Genomic DNA, 18586 nt, shown 5'->3' on the forward strand with positions numbered 1-18586 from the left:
ATTTTCAAAGACAGAAAATGCATCCTAAATATTGAGATGAATCAAAGTAAAATTCCTAAAAATATGTAACTTCCAAATGGAAAACAAATATCCTGAAATAAAGGGAATAATAGCTGAACTTTCTATATATTTTCTTAAAGTGACTGTTTTAAAAGGAAACCAATTATTTAGATATATAACTTCTAAGTTAGTTATTTATACACTGCATTAATCACTTGTGTTTAAATTGGGCACGTTTTTCATAGTCTTCCCATACTCGAAATTGTTATATTTTTCTTCATATTTTTAGTAGCAGTTTATGATTTGAGACAGACTTTCTCATAGTTTATCACTATAACCATGGTGGGTTTTTTTGTTGTTGTTCCCTTAAAGAAAGGTTTGGCATCCCACTCTTTGACCTGTCTAGCAATTAAATTGGCCATGACAGTAGGATTCATCTAATTTTGTATGAAAAGTATATTTTCAAGGAGTCAAAACATAAAGAGCTTTATTATGACTACTTTTTTTTACTTTTCAGAAAAAGGAGAAATCTTAAATATTCTGCATTTCAAATATTCCTCAGTTCAGTAACTGTTAAAAATATTTTTTTACAAATTAAAAAAAGATACATTGACTCCCTAGTTCATTTTGGCTCAAAATTGAAAATCACTGGCATTTGACAACAATATTTTAAAAAATAACAATCAGATTTCTGCCCAGAAAATGATTTTGCTGATACAGTTCTGGTGACAATGTAGACTACCTACCTCTTTCAGGTACACCTTGGATGACGTGGACTCTGAAAATCCAAGTTACATCCAAGATTCCATTCCCCTGTGGTTACTCATCTGGATCACAGACATGTAGACATAGCACCAAGTGGGACTCCATCAATGAGTCAGTCATCCCTTTCATGCAGCAAAACCTTAGAGGGAAGAGCAAGGAGGATGTATTGGCTATTAGGAAAGCGCAGGCTGCTGGCAGAAAATGACATCCTCTAATAAGATCTAAGGTACGACTCATACAATTGTCCTAATTTTTAAGATTGATGGGAAGCATAAAGCATTCTTTAAGTTGGTGACTGGTTCCAATAAATGCCTATATAGTACTGCAAATGGTTTTAGAATGTGAGTTTATAAAGAAGGTGGAGATCCCAGCTCCCTCCATCATGTCTATATATATGTCTGAGTGTGTGGTTTAGAGCTCTGGGGAGTGTCTTGACAGAGAACCTGAGCTGGACAAAGCAGCCTTAATCTGAGTGAGGTAACCAGCACCATGAAAATATCAGGTGTCCTTCTGCTCCTCTCTCTGGCTCTTTTCTGCTTTTATTCAGGTGAGTTGTGTTTTTTTTTCCCTTAAAATTAAAATCCAATACTTATACTAAACGGGAAAAGACAAATGAATTTGCCCACCATATTTCAAAATCCTAACAATTTTTATATAAAAGACCAATTCTGAGAGATCATTATAATGACTGTGATGATGAAAATGGTGATGGTAATAATTACAGAAATAACTTTCATCTGTTGAGCATATACTATATTCTAGGCATGTACCCAGGGCTTTTATGCATTATCTCCAATACACATAGCAAGGTATTCATATCCAAATTCCATATATAAGAAAACTGTGGCACAAACAGTTAAGAAAACTGCAAGGACTTGTAACCAGTAAGCAGAATTTGGAATTTGAATCCGGGTCTTTAGACATCACAGATGATGTCTGTTCCACAGAAACAGTATGGAGAATGGGTACTTATTTTAAATATTAGCTTGGCTTTCCAAGACAACGGAAAGCTTTCCAGTCCTCATTATTCTTCTAATTAGGACTCAACTGAAATTGAAACAAGCAGAAAACAGGAAACTCAACTGGAGAATCCTTCAGAAAAAAGTTATTGAACCTTAGAATTCAGAAACATATATGCTATTGGTGAACTAAACAATTCTTCAAGTAGGGGAATATCTTTGGCCACCTAAATGAGCAACAGTCATATATTCTATGAATTCAGATTGTTCAAAGGACAATTGTACTTCAGTTTGATGTTTTTCATCACATCATCATCTGTGTGAATGAACAGGGCCATTGCATCTATTTCTTTCCTTCTTTATTATTCTACTCTATGCTATTGTAGTGGGCAAAATACACACTAGAGTCTCTGGACCCAAAACCTAGGCCCATCTCATCTACCAATGTCCTGTGTCAACTAGAGAAACAGCTCAACTCTCTGAGAGATTCTCTCATTTTTAGAATCCTAGACATGAGACTGAGTCCTGGGACCTTCCAGGTCTGGTGTACCATTTTCTGTGACAAAAGTAGTTGAATTTTGCTGCTATCAGAAATTTAAATGCCCAAACATGTAAAAACAACAATTTTTCAATGAGACTGAGCAGATGAAGAAGTCATTGTTCACGGGAAACTGGTCATATTTTCATAAACAAATCCATTCAGAAATATTAAAAAAATGCATAAACGATTTCTGTGATATTATGTAGTAAGTTTGACTACTAAAGCCAAGTAACTCGAGTAAGTGGCTCAGTCAACTGCTGAGATGACATAAAAACAGATTTGACTATATTAAAATCTACTTGCAAAGACTGACTCAGAAATCAACTGACAATCCTTGTATTGCTTCTCTTTAGAAAGGCTAACTGATCTATTTAATTGGACCTGGTTGACCAATACAAACAAATACTATCAATAATACTAAAACAGGGTCCTTGATAGACATGTTGGCATTTGGAAATGCATAGTGCCCAAAAGCCTTAATGTTGAGACCAAGAGAAATGAATTTCAGTCCTGGCATTTCCATTTTATAGCTGTGTGACCTTTCTGAGTCTCATTTTCCTCATCTGTAAAATGGGAATATAAAAGGACTAGTGCTAAATAGGGAAGTAAATGAGAAAATGCATGTAAAGTGCTTAACATAGTGGATGGAACATATTAAGTGTTCAAAAAATGTCTATTAATGTTACTATTACTAAGTTTTAATAACAAGAGTACTAGTTGGACTCAGGCATTGTTATTTAAGCTTGCTTCCACTTTGACATTTCATACATATAAGACGTTGGGCAAAATCTCTCCTCTTCTGATCAAAGAGCTGTACAGCTGAGAAATGACTGAATATTGTAACAATGAGTCTTCCCTGGTTATAAAAATCACTTGGAGTGTTTACAGAACTACAGACTTCCAGACCATATTTGGTCTTATATAATGGAATTTTTCAAGTGGTTGTCCTGGGAATCTGTATTTTTAATAATCAGTCATGCCATTGCATTAAGGTTGGTAATCACTACAGTAGATGAGCATTAACTTTTTTTCAAATTTAAAAGCTTTGTTCTCTCCTTATCCTTATCAAAATTCAGCAGCTCGTACCAGGATTGAAGCTAAGACTTTTATTATTTCAGGATTTTAAACTACCGTGCTAATTAGCCACGACCTAAAATCACACATACAATTATGAAGATGCAAGACCGTATTTATGGACTTCTTCTCTTTCGGGAATTTAGAGAGATGTAGCAGGAAAAATGAGTCACAGCAAAGAAAATTAGTTTGTCCTTGCCAGTCTAAATTTGGGCCAAGTCTTTAAAGCTGAGTATAGAAAGCAGAAGAACAATTTAGGACTCAAAGAACAAATAACAAACCCAATCCCTTTCCTCAATTGCCTGTGACAAAGTCTTTGGGGAGGGACCAAAAGCACTGAAATTTGGAATGGCAGAGTTAGAGGAAACTTTCCAACCCAACTTCTCCAAAGTGATGCCAGAAATGATAAAAATCATTCCCACAGTAAATTAGTGACTGGGCCAAGACGGTAACATGAATCTCCAGATCCTTAGACTATTTGTCTCACCCCACCCCAACCTCCAAGATATATTACCTCATCACAGTCCATATCCACATATCACTTGCCAAGTTTCTACTGTTCCCTAAGAGGAGAGCACATATAAAAGAAAATAACCAAGCCATGACTTGTTGAGATGGCCAAGAACCAAGAACAAGTATCATCCTAGGCTTGGGGATTTCCTAATTTTGCAAATCTCACTTTTTGCGTATTCGGAAATTACAGTGTTTGGATTTTATGCTTTTTTTTTCAGGTGTCTTCAGTCAAGGAGTTCAGGTCAGTACATAATTTTATTTATCCTTCAGACCTGAGTGGTTCTTGGCTGGTACTCCCTGACCAAAGAGGTTGTCTATGGGTAAAAGAGCAAAGAAATGGACAAGCAGGCCAGATGAAGAAAACAGCAGAAGTACTTAGTTTTCTAACTACAATATCTTTATGAGAATACTGTTTTCAGTTTAAAAGAAACTAAACACCCACTCCCAGATTTTGTTAAAGTAAAATGAATATAAATAAAAATAGAATGAACTTGTGGTAACATTCATGCTCTTTCACTGATTTCACTGTGTGATCTTAGGCAAGTTACTCAGCTTTTCTGAGCTACAATTTCCACAGCTATAGAAAAGGGATATTATTATTTACCTCACAGAATTGGACTTAAATTACATAAATTATGTGGGAGCATTTGGTAAACTATGCATAGTTACAAAAACTATGAAAGGATTAGTTATTGATCAATAATTAACAGCTTCTGAAAGAGTTAGGACAGAGGTTATTATATTCTTTTTAGAAGTAAGGCAACCAAGAGTTGACAGAAAACTTCTTTAGTGCTTTATACTGAGTATACACAAACTGATCAATCAAACTTAAATACAACTTGGGTTAAAAATTGGAATGGGCACAAATTATCTTTATTGTTTGGCTGATTTTTTCCAAATTAATCCACCAACATTTTTCCAGTTTTCTTGTTCTAACTATCAAAAAGGCAACAGAAACGAGGTATTTGCTCTGCCAATCACATCCCATGTCCATATTGAACATTAATACTTGACTTGGCACTGGTTGTTTTTTGCCTTGCTGTGCCCAAGAAACCTTGGCATCAAAAGTTTCCAGACACGACTAATTGGAGTTGGCAAAGAAGTTGAAAAATATTTTCCAACCCTAATATAACTACTACATTGCATAAGACTTTTTTTTCAAATTTTAGCATCTCAGAAATTGGAAAGTATCTTACAATGAAAGACACCTTACAATTAATTGCCTCTGTGTGTGTGTGCATGCACCTGTGTGTGTCTAATGCAGGCACACGTGTGTTTGTACTGGTATACATAATTGTACATTTTTAAATTGATTTCTTATGTTTAAATACACATGGTAGCACAGCCTATGTTAAATATCCAAAAAAAGAAACATGAAAAGGACATGAGATCCAGCCAATACATTTTATATCCCATTAGGTAGTAAAATATGATTAAGACCATTACACATAGGTTTTTAAAATATGGAATTTAATCCTGATTTTCTCATTAACACAAAAGTCACTTCCCTTCTTTGGGCTCTCATTTCCCAGATTGTTAATGTTTCCCAGATTTTTAGTGGTTCCTAAAGTTCATTTAAAATAATCTATCTGCTTGCTTTAGGATCTCTGGGGATGCTTACTAAATATTAATATGTAGATCCTCAGGGACCATGCCAGGCTTACTGAATAATAATCCCAGGTGGGAGGTTTTGAATCTGAGTTCTAAGAATCTAGTGCTGGGATGTACTGACTTTGGAGCACTCAAGTATGTTGGAGACTATATAGATGAGCTCCAATTTGAAAACTTCCTGCCTGTGTAGTTTGAAGGATGTCTCTTTCCCTTCTCATTGCCTTTGTTTCTACATCTGTAAAATGAAGAGTTGGATTTAGTGATCTTTAAAGCCCCTTCTGGCTTAGGTATCTGAATCAGTCTGAACCAAGCATGCCTTGCGAAGACTGCTGTCTCTTTTCCATTCAAATATAAAGGGCAGGGGCTTCCCTGGTGGCGCAGTGGTTAAGAATCCACTTGCCAATGCAGGGGACATGGGTTCGAGCCCTGGTCCGGGAAGATCCCACATGCCGTGGAGCAACTAAGCCCGTGCGTCGCAACTACTGAGCCTGCGCTCTATAGCCCACAAGCCACAACTACTGAAGCCCACATGCCTAGAGCCCGTGCTCTGCAACAAGAGAAGCCACCACAATAAGCCCGCGTACCGCAACAAAGAGTAGCCCCGCTCGCCGCAACTAGAGAAAGCCCGCGCGCAGCAACGAAGACCCAACGCAGCCAAAAATAAATAAATACACAAATATAAAGGGCAAAGAGGGTACCACCTTTAGGATGACATCAAGGCTACCCCTTCTCTTCTGCATGCCTGGAAAGAGGGTGACAGTCCCAAAGCCAGGCAGAAAAAGTTGAAACTAACCTTAGAAGCATGCCTGCCCAAGTTTGATCCAGCCAAGACAAAAGGAAGAATGATTTTTTCCAACACTCAAGTCAATCTTTTCATGCCAAGAAGTCTCTCCATTATGAAGCATCTGATGGGAGATTACCGCTAGCAGTCTAAATTAGAGATTTGTAAAAGTTTCTCATTCTTTCAAAAATATTATTTGAGCTAAACAAAAAGCATGTTCTGAGACTTTTGGAATTCATGGTCCTACAAATTCATGGTCATTTCCCTGTAAATGTAAATGACTAATATGCTACCAACTCCAAGTAGGAACATTAAATAACATAAAATAATAATAAAATAAAAATAACTTAAAAACTACAATTTACCATCACCACCTTTCATTACAGAAATTGTAGCATAATAACAAATGCTTGAAAGTCATAATCTCAGAATAAGGATAGTCCTTTAACCTGGATAAATTTTGCTTCTAGAATCACTTACTACGCTATGTTTATTTTTCTTATTTCCCCTATCAGGCTGTGTATTTGGGAACCATATACTTAAAGAGATGTTTAAATGAATATTTCTGATTGGAATTAACAAACCTCTCAAAAACAATAATTGGCAACCATTTTCTTTTACAATAATTTTGGGGATATCTAAGTTCAGTTTTATTTGTATTTTAAGATAAATGCATGGTAAATTTTAATAGTAAAACAATGCTCCATGACTAGAATATGTTTGGGGCTGTTAATTTTTCCTAATTAGCTTGAATTCACTTTTAATTAATATACTGACAGAATACCTAAATACAATTTGGAGATGTTAACCAGCCTCTACGACTTAACTACAGAGGAAAACTGAAGCCTCAGAAAGAGGACCTTGCTGAGTCAAGTTTACCAACAGCAGTAAAGCTATGCAGTCTACAACTCAGGACCCCTGACTCCATACTGAGTGAGCTTCCACAGCTCCATGCTACCTATAACCAGCAACAGAAAGCCATTGTGCAGTTCATGGGAAAGTGCTTTGAGCAGTATAATTGTCTAACAAATACATGTCTTAAACAAAGAAGTAATTAAAACAATAGTTTCAAGTAAGATAACCTGTCTCCACATGTTGAAGGAATTCTGAAACTTGAAGGAAATGGAGGAAAAGAGAACAGAATTGACTGCATTGGCTCAGGTCAGAAATGTTGAGGGTGGGTATAGGTGGTAAATTTGGAATTAGTGAAGATGCTTAAGATAAAGAAATACATGAAAGACAACACTTGCAAGGGGATAGAAATGATGTTTTAATCTGAGGGTAGGCTGAGGAATCTGAAGAATGGTGCTGTTATGAAAAATGGAAAAATTAGAATGTAAAACTAGTTTGGAGGGAAAAATAAAGTTATATTTTGATCATAAATGAATATTAAGTATGAATCAGATTGTTGATTAAAAGTGTCTTGTACATTTCTGACCAACAGACATTAGAGTTAGAGATTTTGCTGAAGACTCAAGAAAAAAAAGTCTAGGACTCATTAGCATCACCTGGGAAAACATATGTTCTCAGAGAAAATCAAGTGTATAAAATTTTCTTGAAAATGAACATGAATACTCAGGAGGAAACTAGAAAAGACAATAAAAAGGATAGAGAAGATATAGGTGGAGAACTGGAGTACTGACATATACAGAAATCAGGAAAGAGTTTTGAAAAGATGGGAGTGGTCAAGAGTAGCACATATAAAGAAATCATGAACATTTTATAAATAGCCAATGGATGTTCCCTGAAAGATGTCATTTTTTTAGACCAGTTTTGGTAGTGTGGAAGGAGCGTGAAAACCGGGAAAGTAGAAGCCAAGTCAGGGACGGGTTAGGAAAACTGGTACAATAAAGAAAGGGATTGATTTAACCACATAAGTAGTCAAGGGAAGAAGAAATGAAGTCCTACATCCTAGGGAAGTTGTGTCTGAAATTTTTCTTTGGCTTTATTTGTAGAATTAAAATATTAAACTAAAATATCAATGATGCTGACTCTTCAGTTGATTTAGTGACCATATAAACTCACTTCACACCCAAGTTAAATGATTTTGTAGTCACTGTTAGCAAAGATGACTAATTTGGGTAACAAAAATGTCACTGCATTCCAAAATATTTAGGAAGGCACAGTTCTTTGAAGAACCATAAGAGGTCAGGCTGATACTAAACACTGGCACCCAATGCCTGGAAGTAGTATCTGAAAGCTGGACTATCTAAGGAAATAAATGGAGGCACTTGTTAAATTCAACACCAATCTAAAATTTTTAAAAAACTGTTTTAAGGGCTTCCCTGGTGGCGCAATGGTTGAGAGTCTGCCTGCCGATGCAGGGGACACGGGTTCATGGCCCGGTCCGGGAGGATCCCACAGGCCGCGGAGCGGCTGGGCCCGTGAGCCATGGCCGCTGAGCCTGCGCGTCCGGAGCCTGTGCTCCGCAACGGGAGAGGCCACAACAGTGAGAGGCCCGCGTACCGCAAAAAAAAACAACAAAAAAAATTGTTTTAAGCTAAGTGAAGTAGGGTAAGAAATAATGGGCTCAAAAATTCTAGAACGTGATACAATTTACATTATTAGTGTTTATAATAGTAATCTTACACATGACACTTTACAAAGTGTTTTCATAGGATTTATCATTACAACAACCCTAGAAAACAGGCATTACTGGCCCCTTGTTAAAGATGAAGAAATTTAAACTCAGAACACTGAGTGCACAAAATAATGCAGCTAATAAGTGGGAGAAACAGAATTCAGACTTAGGTTAGTCTAATCCCATCTTCAGGATAATCCCCTAGAATTACAGAGTATTAGGGCACTTGAAGTGGGGGGGGGTAAGGGTTGTCTTTCAGCTCTCCTAGGTCTCCCAAATGCCTCATGGAGGACACTTTAAAGGAGAAAAGATAATCCTATTGTCACCCTTTGTCTAGACCTGCTTCAGCTTGGACTGAGAAGCCAATTGCTTGGATTCTGTTCAAAGGAGTCTAAAATAAAAATACAAAAGAGGAGAGAAAATCTCAGCAGAGGAATGACACGACACTCCAAAATCAGCCTACTTCTTTTTGGCTCTGAGAGATGTGGGCTCTTTCTAGTCTCAACTCTGATATTCCTCTGCCTCACTCTTTGTCTCACAAAAGGGATTTCTGGCTGGCTCTACAAAGGCATTCTTAACCTCGCCCAACCTCTGGCGCTCTCAGAGAGTGGTCCTTTTCTGCCCCCAGTCACCAAGCTAAACATTTTCACACAGTGAGTGAAGTGGATCCTCTAGACATAAAGGAGGAAGCATTTGGGCAATAGTTGTTGTTCTCCCACCCAACTGCACAACTAAGGACCCAGCTTTATTTAAGCTACTCCACCGGAAGAAGTCACAGCTAAATCTTGGGTTATCAAAGCTTGGAGCATCATTAGAGTTTATCTAGTCTGACGGTACTTAGCATGTGCTATGAGTTACAGAGCCTTTCAGAATGTGATGAGAGACATAGTTAGGGCAGGCCTACAATGAGCAGTTTCTTTTCTACACTCCTCCTCCAGGACTATTTCAAATATTCCACACTGACTTTCTACAACTCTCAGGTGACCACATTTGATCCTTATAAAAACCCTGGGAATGAGACATGGCAGCTGTGTTTTCTGGTTTGGGGGTTTTAATTTTTTGGTTAAGAAAATTGAGGCGCAGGTATTGAGTACTTTGTCCAAGATAACACAACTGGCCAATGGCAAATGGCAGAACAAGTTCTATAATATGATTCCTGAGCTTACTTCAGGGATCATGAAAGGCCACTGCAATTTACAGGTATGTAGGTTTGTATCTATGTTAAGGAGGTTTGTTCATATACCGTTTGGTTGATTAGGTTTTATTCGCTGAAATCCTTTGCTTTTCCTAGTCTCATTCCCACGGGGCAGTGGAAGCGGCAAGTGGGTTTGGGGAAGCAGCTGGGTTCTAGAAATTCTCAAAGCGAAGACCCTCCCCCAGTGCCACTCCCATATCTGCTTTCTAAAGGACAAAAGACGCTACATCACAAGATGAGAAGGCCGGCTGCCAGGGAAAGGTGGCTTAAGGAGGCGTCTCTTTCATGTAAGAGACTTTCTTTTTTTCTTTTCCTTACCTGCACTGAGAGGCCACCTCCGGTATCTTCCCCATAAGCGTCTTTGCCGTAAACATCTTTGCCCCGGGTGTTTTAGCCATGGGTAACTAATTAGCCGTAAGGCAATTTTGCCGTAAAAGATTAACAGGTTGATCGTAAAAGATTAACAGGTTGATCGTTAGGGTTGATGATTTCGGTTTCCACTGGTAGGCAGTTTGGTTTCATTTATCCATTGATTCAGTACTCCAATTTTTATATTACATAAATCTTAGCCCTCATAATAGTCTAGACGGTGAGGAGCACACTGGCAGTCTTAAAATAGTGGATGATAAAAACTACACATATGGGCTCGATAGAAAACATGGTGATAATACTTACTTGACAATATACCAGGAACAAACAACAGTGTAGAAGCTTTTACGAGGCAATTCAAAGCTTAGTTACAAATGTGCATCCTAGTATTTGGAAAACAATACCTCTGTTAATGAAGGCAGAAATTTTAGCAAAAAAGAAACAGTGCGATGCCGATGCCAAACCAGGAGACGAATCAAGCAAAAAAAGATATAATACTATGAACTAAAGACGTTGATGGCAAATGCTTAGGTACAGCCCACAAAATTAAATTAGGTATTTGTGCAATATGGCCCTGAATTTGCACACATTTTAAATGAATTCAAACATGCTGTATTTTGCAATAAAGTCTTTTTAATTTTGCTATGAAAAATAAATTTCATTATATCCTCATTAATGTCCCTCTTTTATTTTTAGTAATTTTATCTTTTAGAGCAAAATTGCCTTAGGGTCAACTAGCTATCAGTGAAAGTGTTTGTGGCAAAAATGCTTGTGGCAAAGATGCTTACAGAAAAGAAGTTTATCGTGAAAATATTTATCTAGAACCTGTAGAGACACACATATCTCTGACTTGAGATGCCCTTTTCTCAGCTTCCACATTGCCTCTATTTGTCCCACTACGGCATTTACGACACGTTGTGCTGAAATCACCTGTCCCTCTGTTTCCCTAATGCAGATAAGATGGTGAGCTTATCGAGATATTTCTAACCACTTCCTCTTTGTATCACTAGCACCCAAACTGTGTTTTCAAAATACTATCAATAACTACCCATTAGCTCTTTGTGAAATAAAGGAAAATATCTATGATGATTCTGTGGTTTAAAGAATTTTCTTGACTCAAGCACACAATTGCAAATGTGTATATTAATGACATAAATACAAAATGCATTAGCTTTTGAAAAAAATATATTCTATGTTTTACAATATCCTAAAGATTTTCCAGCTTTTATTTTCTGTTTGGAGACCTAAAGAAAAGATTACTCTCCTGGAAGTGGTATGAGAGGATGGAGTGATCTTTAAGAGCACAGAAGAGAGTGGGCCTGTAGGTAGGACTGTAAGAAGCCTAGGTATCTCCTATCTGACCGTGCACTAAGAAAATCTCTGGTTAGCACCATACTACCCAATCTTAATAGTACAAGATGCCAAATTTCAACAAAAAGTGTATATTTAAGAGTCTCAGGTATCTTAAATCTGATATATGTGATAATATTTTTAAACTCAGTTGTATAGCTCTTTTGCTGGGCATTTTCTCATGCAAACCTTCAGAGGGCTTTATCAGTATATAATGGTTTGCTAATACTTTAAACAAATGGTTCCTCTTACCTCTGCCCATACAGTCCCCTAATAAGGTATTTTAATAAAGCCTATGTGGCCTGACTATAAGCATGGTCAAGGGTATACCATGACACTTGGTCTTTATTTCTCTCTATGAGGATGTGTTGGAAATCAACCATAGTATACTGTTGGAAATTCTGGGTCAGCTATGAGGAGTATGTTCAAGCACTGGTCTCAGTGCTTCTGGTTGTGTGGCACTGGTAAGCCACTTAATTTCCTGAGGATCAATTATACGTATTGGCTAGAGCTTCCCTGGTGGCACAGTGGTTAGGAATCCGCCTGCCAATGCAGGGGACATGGGTTCCAGCCCTGGTCCGGGAAGATCCCACATTGCCGCGGAGCAACGAAGCCCGTGCACCACAACTACTGAGCCTGTGCTCTAGAGCCCGCAAGCCACAACTGCTGAGCCCACGTGCTGCAACTACTGAGGCCTGCGCGCCTAGAGCCCTTGCTCTGCAACAAGAGAAGCCACCGCAATGAGAAGCCCGTACACCGCAACGAAGAGTAGCTCCCACTCGCTGCAACTAGAGAAAGCCCGTGTGCAGCAACGAAGACTCAATGCAGCCAAAAATAAATAATAAATAAATAATTTTTTAAAACAATTATACATATTAGCTAATATGTATAATATTGTTCAGTGTGCATCTCAGGGTTATTGTGAGACCACTGAGTTGATCGATATGAGAATAGTTTGGAGATTATGAAGCAATTAATAAACATAAGACAGTATTATTTTAATGGAACCGTGATGGGGTAAAGTACAGTCCCTCTATTCATGTTTAAATGTCACTTCATTCAACATAGCTGCCATCTGAAGAAGTTCAGTTCTACCTACTGCATATTGCCTGTACCCTGGAATAAAATGGCTCAAATATTATTTGCACGCCAGATATTGACTCAACTGACACTGAATTGAAAAGAATCTTAAAACTTCAGACTACTTCTGAGAGACCACTAGAACCAAGGGGATATATTAGCAGCATAAGCTCTATCATTCCTTCTATAGAGCACTTGATGATATTAATCAGTCATAGCGTGTGTTCTCACCAAGGTTTGATGCAACCTCAGAATCCTTCAAAACAGAGCAGTTTAGGGTAGCCATTACTCAGTTACTGTAGTAGGCACAAAAGTTCAAATTCTACAAACAGACTCTGGGACAGAGTGAATTAACATAATGACATTGGAATTTTGTTTTCAAGAGTTAATAAATGGATGTAGCAGCCACAGGGAAAACTAACAAGCTAACAGATAACATCTGCGAGCTCCTAGCAGTGATCTTTAAAGCAGTGCAGAAGGAGTGCTATTGGAGTTACATTAATACAGTTTAAAAAAAAAATGTCATTTAAAGACCAAAATCTACTCTTAGTTGGAACAATTTAGTGTTGGAGCAGAAAGTCATACCTATAGCATTTGCCTTACTTCTTCTGTAAAAAGTAAACATCTGCCTTACATCATTATCTTACTCCTGAATACAATAATTATAGCCATGTATTTCCTATTTCTTAAAAAGTCTTAATTATGTTTAATATATTCTAGTTAGAAAAGGAAAGTGATTTCCTATTTCAGGAAACTTTACATCACAACTACATACAGTACTATAGATAATTCTAAGTTTGCTGTCCAAAACTTCTGTTCTGAGGGACAGCCCCTTAGACAGAATGCACTAAAATCAATGTCTGTGTGTTTACTTTGCTAGATTGACTGTGGTGAGTTCCAGGACCCCAAGGTCCACTGCACTCGAGAATCTAGTCCCCACTGTGGTTCTGATGGCCGGACATATGGCAATAAATGTACCTTCTGTAAGGCAATGGTGTAAGTATCATACTCACCAAAACTTCCTTGCAAACACAAACTTCCAGAATAAGACTATAACACTTTCCTTGAGATATTCTAGAAAGTTCTACTCATACCCACCCATAGAAACTGAAGAAATAAGCTGCAGGCAGATGGGTTGAAAACATATGGGTCTGTGACACAAATGAACCTATCTATGAAACAGAAATAGAATCACAGACATAGAGAATAGACTGGTGGTTGCCAAGGGGGAGGGGTGAGAGAGGTTTGGATTGGGAGTTTGGGATTAGCACATGCAAACCAGTATATATAGAATGTATAAACAACAAGTTCCTACTGTATAGCACAGGGAACTCTAGTCAATATCCTGTGATAAACCATAATTTAAAAGAATATGAAAAAGAATGCATGTATATGTATAACTGAGTCACTTTGCTGTACAGCAGTAATTAACACAACACTGTAAATCAACTATACTTCAATTAAAAAATTTAAAAATAAAGAAAACATATGGGTCAAAAACAAACCAAAAAAATTATCTAAATTATTTGAAAACATAAACAGTTTACTTTGTTATTATTAAATTTGACTCAGGAAAATTATTTTCAAAATTTATACATCTTTAAGAATTTTGACACAGTTTCTTATTTTTTCCTTTATTTCTAATTAAAATTTCAACGATTTTCATTCAGTTATGTTTGTTATTATTAATAATTTTGGAAAATATGAAAGAAATTTATAAAAGTGCAGTCAAGTTTGAAAATTCATCAAAATCAAAAACTTGTGAGAAAATTTATCAAGAAAAATATTACTTTAACCAAATTACTTTCAGACATTTTATTTTATCACAAATTATATGTTGCTAAGGCACCAAGTCCCATTCATTCTTCTCTTTTAGTCTGATGAAAAGAGCCTTTCAATAAAGAATAGAGGAGAGGATTATCCCTTATTATCCAGACATTCAAACTTTACAGATAGTATACTAGGAAGATCCTATCAAGAGCCAATATTTATTGAATTTACATGTTTATAAGAAAGAACGGTGCTGTAGCTTTTAGCCAATTGACCGTGAGATTCCTGATTAAATATAATTTATAATTAATAAAAATTTATTCAATCAGTCAACCAATCTTTTGGTCTGATTGCTCTAAAAGCAAGGGGGTTTAACCCAGATAAAAGTTTAACCCAGATAAATGTTACCTCACTTCCTCTATTGCTGTCATCATTTTCTTGTATTAGAGTTTCTTCTATGAATGCCTTAATTTCCCTCAATTTAGCCATAAAATTCCTAAGCACAGGGATTATATAAATCCCTATCAATAATAACAGGGCTAAGCACATAGAATGATATAAATAAATATTGAATCAATGCATAGTACATGTGTGTCTATGTTTCTATATAACATATCTGAAAAATCAATACCAAAATCTACCCAGGAAAAGTGCAGTAGGGTAAGGTGCGATTTGATTTAATGGTCCCATATTGCTGAGAAGCCCTGATATATGTCTGCTATAAAATGCCAAATGCCTGAATATTTGGTTCAACTTCTTACATCTTCTATCAGGTTAAAACTATGACAGTATAGTCTCCTTGCCATTATATCTCCTGTCACTTTTACCTTTTCTAGTTGTATACATATTTATTCTCAGATAATGAACAGTTAAAACCAAAAAGTCTAAACCCTAGTAAAACTCTGAAGTTTGTTAAGATTCAGGCCTTCTGCATTAGGCAGATGTTACCTCTGAGTGCATTTAAATAACCCCTGCCTAATCACAGACATGGATACCTGTAAAGCAAATGATTACATGGACTATGACAGAGTTAAACCTTTTTCCAACCTCTGTAAGGGATACTAATGATATTGCACCGAGCATATATTTGTCTTTCTTTTTTGTAGGAAAAGTGATGGGAAGCTCAGCCTAAAGCACCATGGAAAATGCTGAATCAGAACAAGCGTTTTCTGCTGACTTGCCAGCTCCCTCATCCTTCTTTTCTTGCCTCTGCTCTTACTTTTCTCTAGTGAATCCCTTCAATTTATAAAGACACACCTTCTACTCTACCTTGAGCTTGGGGAGTTCAATATATATTTCCCTTGATTCACTCATCAATAAAGTAAATTCTGTAGAAGTACTGTTTGTGTTTTTCCTTTGTGATCAAGAAAACATACAGATACAATATGGAATATTGACCTGGCGTAAACCTGGATAAAAAGACCTGTTTTTCTGATCAAAATCAACCATGCAGTCACTGCGGGATCTTAGGAAAATCCCTTCTCCCTCTCTTATTCTTGGAATTTCAATGTGAATAATTTTTAACAAAATGACCATATGTTTATAATTATTTTACAATATCTACCATTTAAGTCTTAGATCATGAATTATAGGTTCTTTCCAATTTCAGGAAGAGTATTTTATATAAAAATAAAACATTTATCCTCTCTGGACCATAGTTTTCTTATCTCTATGGAATGATGGATTACATTACTACGTAATAGACATTACATAAAGACACGGTTTATTTGGTTTCCCAGCAACATCGAAGGGTCTAACAGAAAGAAGTGAATATATATTCAATGAATAATGAATAGATGCAAAGTTTCTAAAAATGTGCACATTAAAGAATGTAGTTAATTGATCTTAATCATGGAATGAGAGAACTGGATGAAATGTGAGAAATCTTAAGGCCCAGAGAAAGCTTACTTATACTGCCAAAGAAAAAAGCTCCAGTTAGCAGAAAAGTCAAGGTTAAAACATAGCTCTTTGGGCTTCCCTGGTGGCGCAGTGGTTGGGAGTCCGCCGGCGATGCAGGGGGCACAGGTTCGTCATGGCCGCTGGGCCTGCGCGTCCGGAGCCTGTGCTCCGCAACGGGAGAGGCCACAGCAGTGAAAGGCCCGCGTACCAATAAAAAAAAAAAAAAAAAAAAGCTCTTTTGATAATTAGCTCAGTCTCCACGTAGCTGGCTCAATCCTAGGTAAACAAGTTGAATATACAAATATCTCATTCTTAGCCATCCAGTTGGAAGTATTGAAAAATCTCCCTTTGAGTACTCTAATTCAGTAAAGCATGTATTTACAAATAACATCTTCCTGGATGAACTCACACAGAAGACTTCTCTAGATGCATTTTCTAGGTGATCATCCTTCTGCCAGCAAACAGTTACTGGGTGCCTACTCTGAAGCAGGCTCTGTTCTCCGTGCTTAGAATCCAGTGATGGACAGGGGTAAAAAAGGAAAAAAAAATCCCTATCTTAATGAAGTTTACATTCCAGGAAGGGGAAATAGACCCAAAAAACCCAATAATAATAACATAGTAATACTTAAGGCTAATTGCAATTCTAAGAAGAGTCCTAACTAGGAAGACATGGAGATGAGGGAGTTAGCCAAAAAACTTCGTGTAGGACAGCAAATGAAGAAGCTAGAACACAGTCCTTAAGGCTGAAGCACACCTGATTTATTCAAGGTTCAGCAAGGAAGCCATGGTGATTGAAGAGGAGTGAGTGTGTGGGCAAATTACAGGTGATAAGGTCAGAGAGGCATGAGCCAAATCATGAAAGATTTTGTAGTCATTGTTAAGATTTTTTCTTTTATTCTTATGTATAAAAGTGTGTTAACTATAGATATTAAGATCATGTTTCTGTTTGTAAAATCTCAATTATATTTTATGCACATAGATGTTACCCTTTATGTATATAATGGAAGAGGGCCTAACCAAACTGGGGGATGCATTTGATATTTAGGTAAAGAGCCTGGGAGTGGATTAGGTTGTGCTAGGGAAAATAAATAACTTCTCCTCTGTCAAGTGTGGCATTTGCACTCTTCCATGCTTAAAGGTTGTTCCCCTTGCTGAAGAAAAATAACCACATAATACATAATTAGGATAAGGTGATTCTTAAGAGGGTGGATCTTTGAATTGTACTGACCAGAATGTGAGTCATGACTCTGACATAAGGTATGTGTCTTTGAACACGTCATCTGACTTCTTTGTATTGTGATTTACTCACCTGTAAAATGGGGATACTAGTCTTTACCTCCTAAATGTACTGTGAAAATTAAGAAAATGATGCATGTAAGCACTTAGTCTCTGATATGCAACAAGAGCTCAAACATCAGTAACTTTTATTATTATATTCTGTCCTCAATTTCAGCATTACATTGTCTTTATAAAGCACTGGTCAGGACATCTTTGCTCTTTTTCTCAGTATTTACATAGTTTTTAAAATGTCTATCTTCTGTTCATTTAACATTTTTGAAAATTCACGAGGTGGTTTTTTCTGTCAATTTTATCTGTGTACTAAATTCCCCGCTCATTAGAGAAATTAAGCCCTTTTCTCTTTAGTTTCTACTCCCTGAAGTTATTTAGCTACTCGAACATCAACATGTAGAGTGCTGTGTGTATTTTGATAACTGAATCACTTCACATTTTTGGAAGTACTACCTCTCTACGTGGCTCACTCCTCCTTTCTCCTATTGGAACTTTCACCTCCAGCCAGGCCAGATTCCTGTCAGCTGTCCACACAGAAATTACATTTCTACCACTTTGCCCTCTCCTGCCTGAAATGCCTCTTGTGCCACCTTCTGTCACTCTGCCTGCCTTTCTCCCTCATACAAATCTCATATCTACATCTTAAGACTACTATTTATTTGCAGACTTATTTCCAGTGCCATAATTGAGTAAGTGAGCAAAATACTATCTCTTGTCTAGTTCTGAGCTAGTCTTTGGGTATGAAAGGGAAGCATATAAAAAGCAAACCACAGAAGACCAGAAATCATATGCTTCTTAGAAAGAAGAA

The 18586-nt window shown here is 37.0% G+C and overlaps 1 protein-coding gene across 1 annotated transcript; it reads left to right on the forward strand.

Moving 5' to 3' along the window:
• Window positions 1-1006: 1006 nt before the first annotated feature.
• On the forward strand, window positions 1007-15928 carry LOC149749684 (serine protease inhibitor Kazal-type 6-like). Its single transcript, XM_089909482.1, is given in 5 exon segments — window positions 1007-1312; window positions 4071-4093; window positions 10233-10307; window positions 13700-13815; window positions 15696-15928. Coding segments are annotated over 5 exon segments (318 nt in total). The 5' UTR covers window positions 1007-1254; the 3' UTR covers window positions 15742-15928.
• Window positions 15929-18586: the final 2658 nt, after the last annotated feature.

The sequence above is a fragment of the Delphinapterus leucas genome, chromosome 3, assembly GCF_059928025.1.
Source record: "Delphinapterus leucas isolate spDelLeu-1000000601 "Yukka" chromosome 3, BTC_Dleu_Yukka2, whole genome shotgun sequence".
Lineage (NCBI taxonomy): Eukaryota > Metazoa > Chordata > Mammalia > Artiodactyla > Monodontidae > Delphinapterus > Delphinapterus leucas.